The sequence below is a fragment of the Naegleria lovaniensis genome (genome assembly GCF_003324165.1).
Source record: "Naegleria lovaniensis strain ATCC 30569 chromosome Unknown tig030, whole genome shotgun sequence".
Taxonomy (NCBI): Eukaryota; Heterolobosea; class Eutetramitea; order Acrasida; family Naegleriidae; genus Naegleria; species Naegleria lovaniensis.
In genome coordinates, this window is record NW_025407852.1 from 118,744 (window position 1) to 133,158 (window position 14,415).

Genomic DNA, 14,415 nt, shown 5'->3' on the forward strand with positions numbered 1-14,415 from the left:
TTGAAGATGTTTCAAGAAAAGACTGTGCTTCGAATGAATCATCAGCATGATCTCGGAATGATGAACCACATGCAACTACCATCATCATCAACTACTTTGGACAAAGGCTTCATCACTCCCAATCAACATGCTCCTCCGAAAATTTCCATCTCTTCTTCAGGTTTGGATAGTGTTAGTAGTACCGCTTGTAGTAGTTTTGCGATAACTCCTTCTCTATTGGACGCCATCATGATGGAAGAGGCCGGTGCTGTCATGTCGCCTCCATTGATGAAAGCTTTTCATTCATCGGAAGGTACTTATTTGAGCAACGGGCCTCAAAATTCTCTTCACTACACAATCATCATCGAGTATAGGAAACAGCATCACGAACGCAATTTTTGGACAATTCGTCTGACAACGACAATACCAAATGATCATCTACGAAATTTAGTTTATGGAGGGAAGAATAGACTCACGCTCATTTTCTAAGGTGAAGCGTTGTGAGGCAAGTGGTTCAAATAATGTTCCACCGTTCAGCACCTGTTTTCTGAGTTGATGTTGCGCCATACAACACGGCGTTGAAAGAGATTGAGATGAAGTTGTCGAACAGGATGTCAGAGCTTGCTGAATGAACTTGAGAGACGATTTATGTTGAGGAAAAACACTTGCAGTACATGTAGGAAAACATTTTCATTTGGTTCAACAGGGGAGTGAAACTTGCCAGCTTTTCTTCATAGTGACATGTACTTTTGTTCAATTGTTACAAAAACGGTGAGAAGAACAAGAGAATGGTGCTCAACACTGTTGTTGGCTGATGTAATCATTTCAGCAGCTGAATGCAAAGGAATCCAAAAAGGAAGAACCAACAACAAAACCTTCAAATCCTCTGAGCTGCTCTCCTGAATTTTCTCTCCCAAGTGATATCTTATTAAGCCTTGAGAGTTCTCTTGAGAAAGATCATACGAACCAGGAGAAGCAGAAAACTCCCCCACAAGCAGGCTCACCTAGTTCTGGTTCGCTTGAAAATTTGACCATTCCAAGTGAGTTATTATTGTCATGCTCTCCGCCCTTATTTGTTGGTGCATGTTCAAAACCTCAAGTGAGTGTACAACTTTCTCCAAAAAGAAAGAAGAAGAAACTTTCGAATAACAATACACATTCTCTCCCAAGTGATCATGCACAGCTTGCATTTGGAGATGAGCTTCATCATTTACTTGTGAGTCAAGAAATGGATGGCAGAAAATTGGGATTTCACAAATTTCAAACGGTTGATAGTCCACCAGGGCTGTTCAAGAATTTGATATTCACTCAAACACACGAGTATTCGTCCTTGATTTGAACCTTAATGAAGCATCCTCTTCAAATGAAGAGCCTCAAATTTTGGATATCTTAGCATGTGAACTGATAAAGAATGGTTCAACATTTAAAGAAACTGGGCTATATTTTCAAGCAAGGATTATTCAGAAAGAGGAAGACACGTCCTTATCAACCATCCCTTATGAAGGCCATTTCATTTCAGATGCTCTATTCAATTTGTCTCGATTCATTTTCTCGAACTGTTTTTCGACCGATGTCACTAGTAATGTCCCACCAAAATTGTCACACTGCACGAAACGCCTTCTTCCCGCAAGCTGTCACTTCTCCAGACCGTGATTGACATTGTAACTAAGAGCCCTGGGCTTGATCATACAAATGGACTTTTGAATCGATTGTTGGAGCTTGTACGTTCACACACCATCTCGCTCATGCATGTGTTTAGTACCAACATTCGGCATGATGCAAGCCCAACAGAGGCGCTACAATATTTCGGTCATGTTTCCTTGCTCGCACCTTCGCTTCTCTGCTCATGCCATACGTCCAATGTCAACATAGATGCATCACGGTCATGTGCTCATCAGACATGCAGGCATGCATCCTTACTCCTTCAACTCATGTATCCCTACCTCAACAAGAAGCGAGAGGAATATCAAAAAGCTCTGAATGACTCCATAGAGATTGATTTTGAATTAGAAACATCTCTGTTAGCTTCTGATCCTAGTAACACTCCTCCTGTCGAGAAGGAAAGAAAACGAAAGACTCCAGAAAAGGCATCTCAGAAAAAGAAGTATTCAAAAATTAAGGTGTCCCCTCGTGTGAACGTGGTTGTGCCAAGCAATGGAAAGAAAAAGCCTACTTTAAACTTGAAGACTGTAAAGTCAAACTCTCCAAAAAAGAGACTGACATCAGAAACGAGTGAAGGTCCACTCCAATGCGACAATAAGGAAAATAAGGTTAGCGAGCATACCAGCAGCGCTACTTCCTCAAAACGACCTGTCTTTGTTGTCCCTCCATCAAAGAAGCATGCTCAGCAAAACATACCTGTATCTGCTGAAAGAGGTGCTTCTCGAAACGCTCCTTTCAACAATACTAACAATGGTATAAAAGCTTCCATCCCCACCACCACCGTCGTTCAGGCTGTCACTCACGTACCACCCCTCCACTCTGGAACTGTGAATCTGATTGCAGCCAATCCTCTCCGATTACAAGGTACAAGTACCTCTACGCCTTTCAAGAAAAAGTGATGGCACCTACATCGACCAAGCAAGGCCCGTTATGTCAGGATACAAACCCGAATCTGACAGAATCAATGGTAGAGTCCATTCTATCGCCAAAAGGTGTTCCCATCCTTCACTACTTTTCAACATGCAAACCGAAAGCACTCGAGTCCTTTTGGAAATCTCCACGAAACACCATGATTATCAAACTACGGCCTTTCTTGTCGTTGCGTGATCTCATTCAAAAATTCCATGAGCATCCGTGTTTGGGGCTCAATAATTTGATCCAGTTTTGCAAAAAGATATTCAATATGCAATGAATACCCTCAACACAATATTTAGGAATTCTAGCACCCAATAAATTGGACCACGAGTGCGCGCCCTTCCGTTAAAACAAAATTACCGCCATTACACAAATCTTACCGTTACACACTTTTTAACAAGCAAACACAAAAAAATGTTACCCTCTTCATTTTCCGATACACTTTCCACAAATTCTTCATCATCGTGTGCCACTACGGCCTCTGCAGCAATTTCCATCTCTTCCTCCGTCATTAGCGGAAGCAACAACAGCACTACTTCCTCTCAACCACAAAACTCAGGAGTCAATGTTCAAGTGCTTCTCAGATGTAGACCATTGAATGAGAAAGAGAAGGGACAAACCATCTCGGTTGATACCTCTCCATACCTACGAAAAGAATTAAAAGTCCATCAGAAACTCGTACACGGAAAGGAAATTACCAAGACCTTTACCTTTGATCGGGTCTATGGACCACAAACCACACAAAAAGAATTCTTTGATGAATCCATAAAGAGTATCGTAGATGAAGCGTTGGATGGATTTAATTGTACCATTTTTGCTTACGGACAGACATCATCGGGAAAAACCTTTACGTAAGTGTAATACACAATGTTTTACAACAACATTAATTCTTTGGTACCAACTGAATCATACATTACTTTCAATATATTCATTCATAACAATTACTTTCAATAATAATGTTTGGAACATTATAGTATGGAAGGAAGGAGAGATCCCTCAGATGCTACCGATTCTCAAGCCGGAGTCATTCCTAGATCCATTTATCATATTTTCCAAACTTTGGAATCAAACAAGACGGAATACACAGTGAAAGTGAGCTGTATGGAATTGTACAATGAAGAATTACAAGACTTGCTCACCGATCGACAAAACAAGTTAAAGATTTTCGATGACAATACAGGAAGAAAGGGCACGGTTGTGGCTGGTCTTGAAGAAATTGTCGTTCGCGACGCTTCTCAAATCATTTCCATTGTGGAAGATGCTCAAAAGAGAAGACAAATAGCAGAGACGAATTTGAACAAGTCCTCGAGTCGTTCTCATTGTATTACTACCATTACCATTCATATGAGAGAAGTGAATGACGAAGGTGAGGAATTTATCAAGACTGGAAAGCTGAATCTTGTCGATTTGGCTGGAAGTGAAAATATTGGTCGATCTGGAGCTATTAAACAACGAGCAAAGGAAGCTGGTATGATCAATCAGAGTTTGCTTACTTTGGGAAGAGTCATTACTGCTCTCACTGAACACAGTCCCCACGTTCCATATAGAGAATCTAAATTGACTAGAATTTTACAAGATAGTTTGGGAGGAAAGACCAAGACATGTCTCATTGCAACTATTTCTCCATCAGTGTTGTGCTTGGAGGAAACACTAAGCACATTGGATTATGCTTTCAAAGCAAAGAGTATCAAGAATAAGCCAGAAGTGAATATGAAGGTTTCTAAGGCTCAATTAATTAAGGAAATGTCTGCTGATATGGAAAAGTTGAAGGCAGAATTGAATGCACAAAGACTCAAGAATGGTATTTACATGGCACCTGAGATTTATGAAGAAACCAATCGAAAATTGCAAGAACAAGAATGTACCATTCGAGATTTAGAAGATCAACTTCAATTAAAGTTGAAGGAGTATGAAGAATTAACAGGACTATTCAAGGAAAAGGAACGTGAGTTGCAAAAAGAGCTCCAAAGTCACAGTGAAACAAGATCAGTGTTGAACACCACAACCAATGTACTCAAGAAGACTGAAACTGAATTGAAAAGCACCAAAACGGAACTTGATATTACCAACTTTGTTCTCGAAAAAACTCAAGAGACAGAGGAGCAATTACTTGTTGAAGCACACTCTCTGCTTGATGGACTCAAAGATAGCATTCAAGACATTGATGGATTCATTAGCAAGGTCGAAAGAAAATCAAAGGTCGAAGTTGACAATCAAACTCTGACAAGTATGTTCAAGGAAATGATGCAAGGCAAGCTGAATCAATCTGAGGAAGAGATTCACAAGCTTTACAACACATTTGTTCATGTCAACACTACGGCAAAGAACTCGATTGAGGAATTCATGCTTCAAAAGATGACACAAGCCAAGCTCTTGGGAGAACAAATGAAAGAAATTACTGATCTCTTCCAACGTTCTCAAAAAGATCTCTTGCAATTGATGGATCACAAGACGACTTCTCAAGGCACTGCTTTGGAATCCTTAGAAAGAAATAATGACATGTTTGAGCAGAAAATCGTTAAGAGCATTTTCAGCATGAAGGATGCCTTTGAACAATCCATGTCTCTTGTGCAACATCAAATTGAGAATCAAAAACATGAGCTTCAAAAACTCAATAATTTCTTTGTGGATACTCTGACAAGAAATACCAAATACTTGGAAATTTTCAGCACTCGTCACCATGAAGTCATGAATGAAATGAAGGAACAAATGGAACACACCGTGGAGCTTCATGTGAACCAGACAAATTTACACAGCTCGAAACTGAATGAAATGTTGGAACAACAACACAAACAGAACATTCTCTTAAAACAAGAACTTATGAAGAATTTGGAAGCCATGATCGATGAAACCATCTCGAAACAAGAAGGTGAATTCTCACAATCTGTTTCAGGTATTCAACAGTTCTTTGGTAATTCTGTTCAGTCGGTTCGAAACATGGAAGCCACTGTCAAGAAGGGATCTCAAGAGTCCTATACCAACATGGAAAAGATGAAGTTGAACCTCTCGACCAATCAACAAGAAGCAACACAAGTGGTCACCAAATCCAGAATGCAAATCGATTCACATATTCAAAACATTTCATCTGAAGCTAGCAAATTAAGTGAATCTGTGAAATCATTCTGTGAAACTTCTAACTCTACTGTCTCATCTAACTCTCAAAACGTGAAACAATTTATCAACACTGCCAATGAGGAGCAACGAATGTTTATGGATCAATGTCATGCATCATCCTGCAAGAATACATCCACGCATCAAGAACGAATCAGTCAACTCAATCATCATGTGACCAACTTTGATCAACAAGTTGGAATCTTTTCGAATACTCATTTGGAACTTCATAATTCACAACTTGGACATGTCGAAAAGTTCAGAAAGGACTTTATTGAGGCAAGATCAAGTGACATGAAACGCTCACTCGATCACTTTGTTCTTAACACAGATCAACCGACTGGAAACACTCCACAAAAGAAAAAGAGAAAGATTCCAGAACAGTTACCCAAGACCAAACCAAAGGATGAACTTGTTGAAATGTATAGACTCTCTCTTCCACCATCTTTGGAAGTACCATCCTTGTTGTTGAATGGAGGTGAGAGGATTGCAAGTCCATGCCGATCGGATAATATGGACGATGTGGATTCCGATGTTTTAAGTGTGGCAAGCAATAAGGAGAATATTGGCTCACCACAAGAAAATTCATCACCTCAAAGCGCTCTGCCACCAGTGAAACCTTTGAAGTCAACAACAGGCAACAATGGTGACTTTTCAGTTCCTTCCTCTATTGTCAAAAGAAAAAAGCCGGCAGCAGTCACAAAGGTTTTAAAGACAAACGTTATCAAGAATGAAAACTTTGGTGTTTCTTCATTCAGATAAACAGTTTGAAATAAACAGTCCTTCTCTAACAATAGTGTACCTCGCTCTTGCTCAGATGAAGAGACTAATAATTGAAGATGACAACATTGAGGGATTTCAAAATGTGTTTGACCTTTAATGCCATTCAAAACTTTCTGTTCGTCACTTTCTTTGCTTTACCTGCTTTTTTGTAGGCCATGTAATAATTAAGACTTTCTGGGTCTTCTTGTTGGAGCTTGTTATACCACAGTTTTTCAAACTTTTCTCCTTCGTCAAGAACATCCTCTTTTCCTTCTTCTTCAACTTCTTTTCGAGAGCTGCGAGAAGACAAGGGAGGTTTTTGCTCTTCGGCAGGGTCTTGATAATTGTCGTCATAGAAAGTTTGGAAATTAGCAATAAGAGTTTGTCGTAAATTCTCAAGTGCTTTTTCAATGTAGTCCATTTCAGATTTAAGCATCTTTCGTTCCTCAAACACTTGTTTGTAAACTTCTTTCTTTTCCTTTATCACTTGGAACCAACGAAGTTCTTCCTCGTCCACAATATCGTCTCCCACTACAACATCAACAATGAATGATCATTACAGAGAAATAACCAAACACTTACTATGAGCATTCTCAATTTGCTTCTTTTCGATTTTAGATTTGAAATCATCAATTTCTGCCTTGGTATCGTTCAACCTTTGAGTAATAATTCTAAATAATGATTTTTTGTCCTTAAGAGTTTCTATGAGTATTGAGAAAATTGGTCATTCAAACGGCGTTACTTTTCACACCATTGTTAAAAACACTTACGACTATTTTCCTTAATATTTTCATGCAATGCTTTACCCTCGGTACGCTTGTATTCTTCAAAAGCATCATTACGTGACATTTTGATCTTTTTAGGTCTATCAGTTTCCAACAGCGAGTTCTGGCTCATCGAAACATTCATGGACTTCTCGTTGTCTCTTGCCGAAACAGGGACAGCGGATCTCTTGGTTCTTTTTTGGAATTCAGCATTTGGTTTTGCTTCACCAACTCCAAAACCAGCCTTATTCTCCACTTCACCAACACCGTTTTCATCATAAATCTTTTCCTCATGGATCTTTCCTGCAAAGTTGGAAGGTGGAGCTGTTTGCTGTTTCTCTCTCGCTGTTGATGCGTTAGTAATTGATTCTTGTTCGGACAAGGAAGCCGCCTCCTTCAACATCAGCTTGAATTGACTAAAAATCTCCTTAATTCTTCTAATGTTTTTAATTTCTAGTTCATCAATTTCTCCATTGACATAGCTTCTAATTTCTCGTCGAAGTTCAATTTTTTGCTCTTCTGTGTAAGGATCATAGTTTGCTTGGTTGATTCCTCTCAATTGATCATGCATTGATAACTCTTGCTTCAATTCCTTAATTTCTTTTTCATACTTTTTAATGAGCGCATCAGGGTTCATGTGAACGTTAATGGTTGCCTCATTCGATACTCTCATCATTCTTGTAGCAAATTTGAGAGTACTAACGGTTTCTTCAAGATGTTGCTCCTCTCCCCAAATGTTTGCAATCATGAGAGTTTTACAGTTGCCTCCCAAAGAATCTTTAAGGAAATAGGTCAATTTTGATTGTCTGTATGGGATGTGCTCTCTAGAAGGATTTCCAAGAGCAATCACAACTTGTTCAAGAAACGAGAGTGACTTGTTAATGTACTTGGCCTCTGTCAACACCAAACCGCTGGAGTGTGTTTTGCTCACTCTTTCACTTCCTGCCAAGTCAACCAAATTCAACTTGGAGAGAACCACTTGACCTTCTGACTCGACTCGGCTTCTTGCCTCTAAATACAATGTAAAAATACAATGGGATCTGGTGGAAGCCTTATTTAACTGGTGTTCACAAATGGCTCTGTTTGTTTCTCCTTCGAACAGCATACTAAGAGCCTCTTCCTCACTATTGACAATGTGACATTTGAGGCCTCTCACCATAATATTGCCCTTATTATCTTCCATAATGACCATGTTGTCCTCATAGTTATCTGAGTTTGCCTTCTCAAGCTGAGCGTCACTAATGTCGGATAACAAGTCAAACAATTGCTCATTATAAATTTCCATGTAGGAAACTCGAAGAGTAAATGATTTTTCGGGATAGTTTGACATGTCGGCAAAAACTTGTTGAATTACTCGGGGAATAAGCCCTCTATTTTTGTAATTATTGGGTGCTCCAATCATTGTATATGTTTTTCCTAACCATTATGTAAAAAAAAACATATCGATTTTCATCCAATTCAAAGGACATTTCGTTAATTCATGACATTGTATGAATCTCTCAAATGAGGCTGTTTAAAAGATCTCAAAAATACGAACCTGAACCGGTTTGACCATAAGCCATGACAGTGCCATTATAGCCCTCAAGGAATGCTTGCGTAATGTCAGCGGCACATTCATTAAAAACAGAGTCTTGGGAAACGTTATGCAACGTCTTGTCAAACTTAAAAGAATAATCTTCTCTCTTAGTTTCTAAATAATTGACTGAATTTTGTTTTGCATTAATTCGTCCCTTATTTTTAATGTCAATGGTCTTTTTGGATTCATCAAGAACAATGACATCTTGCGCAAAAAACGCAGTAGGTCTATGATAGGTAGAAATATTGGACAATTGGTTTTCAATAATGATGATGCCGATCATACAAAATATTGTCATCGGAGCTGTTTTTATCGATCAAGTAAAACATCATAAAAACAAACCTTGTTCGGACGCAAACTTGAACTGGTGTATTAACCATCGCACGTTGTTTTCCAAATTTACAATATTAAAAATCTAAAGTAATTTCAACTCTGTATGTACAATTAATCTCTCTCAATACTGCTTTTTCGCTACCAATCTTTGAGTGCTCCACTTTTTCAATTTTTTTCAGTACTTGTTTTGGCGCGATTGGCACATCAAGTTTTTTAAAATTGTAAAGAAGGACCTATTCAGTATTCGGAATCACAGGAATACAGATCATTCGGTTGATTCAATAATATAATATTCTCTTCCGGTGGATGAATACTAGTGCAATTTTAAATTTCAAAGAGCAATTTGCTTTCAATAATGAAACGACGGATGATGAATCAAAACAGGCAACACAATCATGTTCCAAACCCCAACAACAAGAAAAATTCAAAACGACTGGTTCGTGGCCATTGATCATTAAACACAACCAGTATCATCAACCACTCTCACACCACCCTATCCTATATTTTTATTCTTCTTATTCATATTCCGATTGATTTTGAACACAATCCTTCAAACCAAAAACGAAAATGTCCCTTTCTTATAATGACAGTCTCTACCTCGTACGCTCTCAAAAGCTCGTACACCAACCACCCGCTCATTCCATTCTCTCTGAATATGCTCTTCGGGTTCAGGCTAGCAAGACGGGTGTTGATGCTGCAGCTATTTATGGCTCGATTTCAATGTTGCAAGATCATCATCGCTCCCTGCTACCAAACACGATGGGATCAAGCCATATTCACACGGTGAGAACCAATGAATCGGATAGTGTGATGGCCCTTTGTCAGAATGGAGACGTTTACCATTGTTCTCATTATGATGCCACAGTCACTTCGGACAAGCATTTGTCGGCATTTCAGAAACTCACCAACGTGTCCAACTTTCTTGATGAAAATGAGAGAGTCATTGCAGTGGAGGTGACATCATCCAAGAGAGTTGTTCTAACAAATAAGCGTTTATTTGTGCTCGATTTTCATACATCTCAACCTGGCGAGGGAATTCCACTCCCAGTATTACAAGACCCATTGGATAGATTTAAATTTGTTCGATGTAGTTCAAGAGCTGACTTTTTCTTTGTTGGAACAGGTTCGTAGATTTTAACTATCGTCGTATCAATAACATAACTCATTTGGAAAACACTAATTTATGCATCATGTTGTCACAATGATGAAATAATATCGTCACGCACTAGAAATGGGAAAGGTCTATTGCTATGGAAGAAATTCAAATGAGATTTTTGGAAATGATTGTGCAGGCAGAGAGGAGACCTTGACAACGTTTAGATTACAGGAATTTCTGTCATCTTTGCCAAGTCCAGTGGATGATATTGAATGTGGCTATTTATTCGCGGTAGCACGATGTAAGAACGGGGACTGCTTCGGATGTGGCTATAACTGTTATTGCAATATCGGCATTGGTAAGTTGTTGGCATCTGACCTCTCATCATGTAAAACCTCTTTGTGCTATTGATATACTGAAATTATAGATGGTGACAGAACTGTGGAGGCAGATACGTTCAAACTGGTTGAAAAGTTGAAAGGACGCGTCAAACAGCATGCATGTGGATCATTTCACACTGCATACATTACATTTGACAATGAGTTATGGATTTGTGGCTTGAAATCAGATGGACAACTTGGAAGTAAAGAATTTAATGATGAGCATGGAAACTCAGATTGTGTCAACTTGGTTCAATATACTATTGGTAACATTACTCGTTTTAAAAGCGTTTGTTGCTCTGGATATGGAACCTTTATTTTGACTGGTAAGTCATTTTGATCTTTTATAGGTGTAGTATAATAATTTGATGTCATCCTTAAATCAAATTGGTAACATGGAACATTTAAAGAAACCAACGATCTTATTTGCTGTGGAAAAACCGATCACTTTGAACTTGGACAAGGCATAAAGACAGGTCCTCACCATGCTCTATTCAAATTAGAAAATTCTGAAATGATTGGAGACTTTGGAATGAATCCCAATGAGAATATTCGAATTGCAGTTCTGACCTCATACGATTATGGTTTTGTTGGCTTTATTCATTGCCGTTCCTTAACTGGTAAAAGCCTCGGCTTATTTATGGGTAACTTGAAAAAGTGTGCCACATCACATCATGCACAAGCTTGCTCTGATATTACGATCAACTGTTGTCACTGATTATATTGGAGCGTATTTACAGACAATTCACAGACTCCCATTTGACTCATTGATATTCGGAGTAGTTTTAATGAACCTTACGTGATTGTATATTGCTCACAAGGTACGCGTGTCTAGCGCTGAACGTGAGAGGATGCAATAGGATAGAAGATATGACATTTTTCGTTAACTTGACCAATAGAATGTATTTTTCAAACAGAAAACGCAATTAATCTGCCTTAGTTCTCTACTTTTTGTAACAGTGCCTTGCGAAAATTGTGAAGCACAAATTAAAATTGGTAGCTTTGGATTGAAATCTTTTGTTCATAATTCTGATGTTTGAATTTGAAATCAGTAAACCCTTTTAAATTCTGGACTTCATTTCTATTTTACTCGAACTCTTGTCCCCTCTTCGCCATTTGAATATAGGAAGCGGAGTTATCATGGAATCTTTGCACATGATCCTCTGTTAAACTTTCTAATGCATGCTCTGCAGCTTGTTGTAAAATCTCCATTCGTTTGCTTTGCTTCGTTCCCTGTGGCGCATCTTTCGTAGCTTCTATCTCTTCTTGCTCTTGTTCGAGCTCCTTCTTAATTTCACACTTCAAGACATTGATTGCATTTTCTACTGGGTTCAGTTGAGGAGAATATCTTGGTAAAGCATGAACAGTGTGTCCGTAGCATTCAATTGCTTTTTCAATCTTTTCAAAATCATGAACATTAGAATTGTTTCCCACATAGCAAAGTGGTTGATCCTTGTATAACTCCGATGTCTCCTTAATAAAATCAATGATCCATTGTGCAGTTTTGATTCCTTTTTTGAATCTCCAATTCATCACTCCGAATTGTCTACTCATAGCAATAACAATGTTGAGAGTTTGAGTCCTTGCACATGGCAGTCTTAAAACATCTCTCTCACCTTGAAAGTTACTTCCTCTTGATCTCTTGCTTAACGAGTGAAATGAAAATTCATCGAAGGACACAAGGTTTTTCTGCAAGTTGGCTTCTTCAAACCAAAGAGCAAATTCCTTGCGCTCCTCAATTACTTCTTCACTATTTGTCATAGCTGGTAGAGGTGTAACTTGTTTCATTAGTGTAACATATTTTCCGTCTAAGAAGTTGTTGATTGTTGATAACGAAGGAGGATCGTCATCAGGAAATTCACGCTCCAAAGCATCCTGATAATACTCCAACGTTGCTGTTGGTTTTTCAGCACATAATGCAAGCACCAAATCTGCTTTTCGACCTGTGATGACGTGGGTTCTACCTTTTCTCGTTTCAGCTTTCGTTTGCCCAGTCTTCTTCCACTTGTTGATTATAGACCGAGCAGTTTCAATGTTGATATTTAAATTGATGGCTGTTCTTTGCCATTCTGCACTATCTTCCCCATCTTCATAGGCAGCAATGATTTGCATTCGATCATCGTTGCTTGTTATTTTATAAGGCGGTCTCGGCTTGCGGACTTGTTTTGGCTTGTTTACAAATGTCCTAGGCATGTTCTCATGTTTTGTTAACAAACAATCAATCAATGATGTTGTTCAAACAATCAATCGTTTCAACTGAAAATAGAAATTAACTGTCCTCTCTTAAATCCAGATTCAAAAGGATAAAAACGGGACATAGGTTAAAAATGTAATATCGTTAACATTATATGGTTGATAACGGAGTAACACCATGTTTACATAAGCTTTATGGATTGAACCAACATTAAATCAATTGAACCCTTGACCAAAGCAAAGGATAACGATTTTTAAATTGAATTGGGGAAGTAAGATGATGAAAAGCAGAATTTTGAGATTGAAATTTTTTTTTTGAGAATAAAAAAAATGACTGGCACGCAAAAGAGTAAGAAGACTGAGCAGGTAAGTATGAAATGTCTCTTCCATTGTTGTTATTGACTCGGGTGTTGCGATTATTATTAATATGAAATTATGGTAATTGTTGTTGTATGATTGTCTTGTGCTCGTATTGCGTTGATTGAAAATTTGATGGTCATTGTTTTTGTTACGGAATGTTGCTTACTTGAAAACGTATTCATCATCATCATTGCGGAATTGATTTTATCATCAAATAGAAAGAGAAAAAGAAGATTATCGAGGACAAGACCTTTGGTTTGAAAAACAAGAACAAATCAAAGAAAGTCCAACAACAAATTAAAAGCATCCACAACACAGTGATGCAAGTTCATGACAAGAAGGTGAAGAAAGAACTTGAAGAGAAGGAACAAAAACGTCTTGAAAAGTTGGCCCAAAAGAAGAGAGAACAAGAATTGAAGGACTTGTTTAGAACCGCTGATGATAAGAAGGAAGACGAAGTTGTTCAAGCCTCATCCTCCGAAGAACAACCAACTGATGGAGAAGAAATTACCTACGATTCAATCGAGCAAGAAATCAAGGATGAAGCCGAACTCACTATCGAGGAAATTGTTGAGAAGGAGAGAGCTAAAATCATTAACGGTACACCGGTTACATTGGAGTCCTTTACAAAATGGAAGCAATTCAAAGTTGAACAACAAAGAAAAGAAAAGGAGCGTGAGCACAAGCTGCAAATGGCACTCTATGAAAAATCTGGACATGGTCTCTCTGGTCGTGAATTGTTTAAGCTCAATCAATCTCTTTTCGTGGACGATGAAGAGGCTGACGATACAGTTTACCAAATTCCAGAAGATGCCATCGACGAAGATTTGTTCTTGGAGGGTGACGAAGAGGATGCTGAGGATGAAATTCCTGAAGAAATTGATGAAGAGTACGACCCTTCTACTTGGAAGGAAAAGCAAACTCCAAAAGAATTGTTATTGGCCTACACGCAAATTAAAAAGTACCCAGACGCAAAATTCGAAAAATTGCCAAAGCAGTCACCACAAGAGCAAGGTGAGAGAATTTCTGTCATCATAGAGAAACCTGTGAAAAAGGAATTTATTTTGTCAAAGGTTTTCCCTAGTCGTAAACTGGCAGAGCATAATGCAAGTTTGGTGGCCTATAGATGGCTGCAAAAGTATGATGAGAAACAAAAGAAGGCCAGTGAAAGCAAGCAAGAATAATTTTCCACTTTTTGCCCCGTTGATTACAAAAGCATCTTGATTACAACAACAAACTCTCAGCAATTGATGGTGACACCAGAGATCATTATATATCCTCAAG

At 38.4% G+C, this 14,415-nt stretch overlaps 7 protein-coding genes across 7 annotated transcripts; 5 read left to right on the forward strand and 2 right to left on the reverse strand.

Moving 5' to 3' along the window:
• Positions 1-6: 6 nt before the first annotated feature.
• C9374_007607 (uncharacterized protein) lies at positions 7-468 on the forward strand (the record flags this gene model as incomplete). The annotated part of the gene is made up of 1 exon (XM_044697591.1): positions 7-468. The coding sequence occupies one exon, from the start codon at positions 7-9 to the stop codon at positions 466-468; it is 462 nt and encodes a 153-aa protein (XP_044546231.1).
• A 1,256-nt stretch (positions 469-1,724) lies between these two features.
• C9374_007608 (uncharacterized protein) lies at positions 1,725-2,540 on the forward strand (the record flags this gene model as incomplete). The annotated part of the gene is made up of 1 exon (XM_044697592.1): positions 1,725-2,540. The coding sequence occupies one exon, from the start codon at positions 1,725-1,727 to the stop codon at positions 2,538-2,540; it is 816 nt and encodes a 271-aa protein (XP_044546232.1).
• Positions 2,541-2,970: 430 nt separating this feature from the next.
• Positions 2,971-6,429, forward strand: C9374_007609 (uncharacterized protein; the record flags this gene model as incomplete). Its single annotated transcript, XM_044697593.1, has 2 exons — positions 2,971-3,407; positions 3,531-6,429. 2 exons carry the CDS (start codon positions 2,971-2,973, stop codon positions 6,427-6,429), a joined length of 3,336 nt encoding a protein of 1,111 aa, XP_044546233.1.
• A 124-nt stretch (positions 6,430-6,553) lies between these two features.
• Positions 6,554-9,149, reverse strand: C9374_007610 (uncharacterized protein; the record flags this gene model as incomplete). Its single annotated transcript, XM_044697595.1, has 5 exons — positions 6,554-6,960; positions 7,012-7,131; positions 7,200-8,609; positions 8,731-8,996; positions 9,112-9,149. The coding sequence occupies 5 exons, from the start codon at positions 9,147-9,149 to the stop codon at positions 6,554-6,556; spliced, it is 2,241 nt and encodes a 746-aa protein (XP_044546234.1).
• A 520-nt stretch (positions 9,150-9,669) lies between these two features.
• On the forward strand, positions 9,670-11,296 carry C9374_007611 (uncharacterized protein; the record flags this gene model as incomplete). The annotated part of the gene is made up of 4 exons (XM_044697596.1): positions 9,670-10,225; positions 10,332-10,556; positions 10,626-10,904; positions 10,989-11,296. The coding sequence occupies 4 exons, from the start codon at positions 9,670-9,672 to the stop codon at positions 11,294-11,296; spliced, it is 1,368 nt and encodes a 455-aa protein (XP_044546235.1).
• A 368-nt stretch (positions 11,297-11,664) lies between these two features.
• C9374_007612 (uncharacterized protein) lies at positions 11,665-12,771 on the reverse strand (the record flags this gene model as incomplete). Its single annotated transcript, XM_044697597.1, has 1 exon — positions 11,665-12,771. One exon carries the CDS (start codon positions 12,769-12,771, stop codon positions 11,665-11,667), a length of 1,107 nt encoding a protein of 368 aa, XP_044546236.1.
• Positions 12,772-13,101: 330 nt separating this feature from the next.
• Positions 13,102-14,315, forward strand: C9374_007613 (uncharacterized protein; the record flags this gene model as incomplete). Its single annotated transcript, XM_044697598.1, has 2 exons — positions 13,102-13,137; positions 13,350-14,315. The coding sequence occupies 2 exons, from the start codon at positions 13,102-13,104 to the stop codon at positions 14,313-14,315; spliced, it is 1,002 nt and encodes a 333-aa protein (XP_044546237.1).
• Positions 14,316-14,415: the final 100 nt, after the last annotated feature.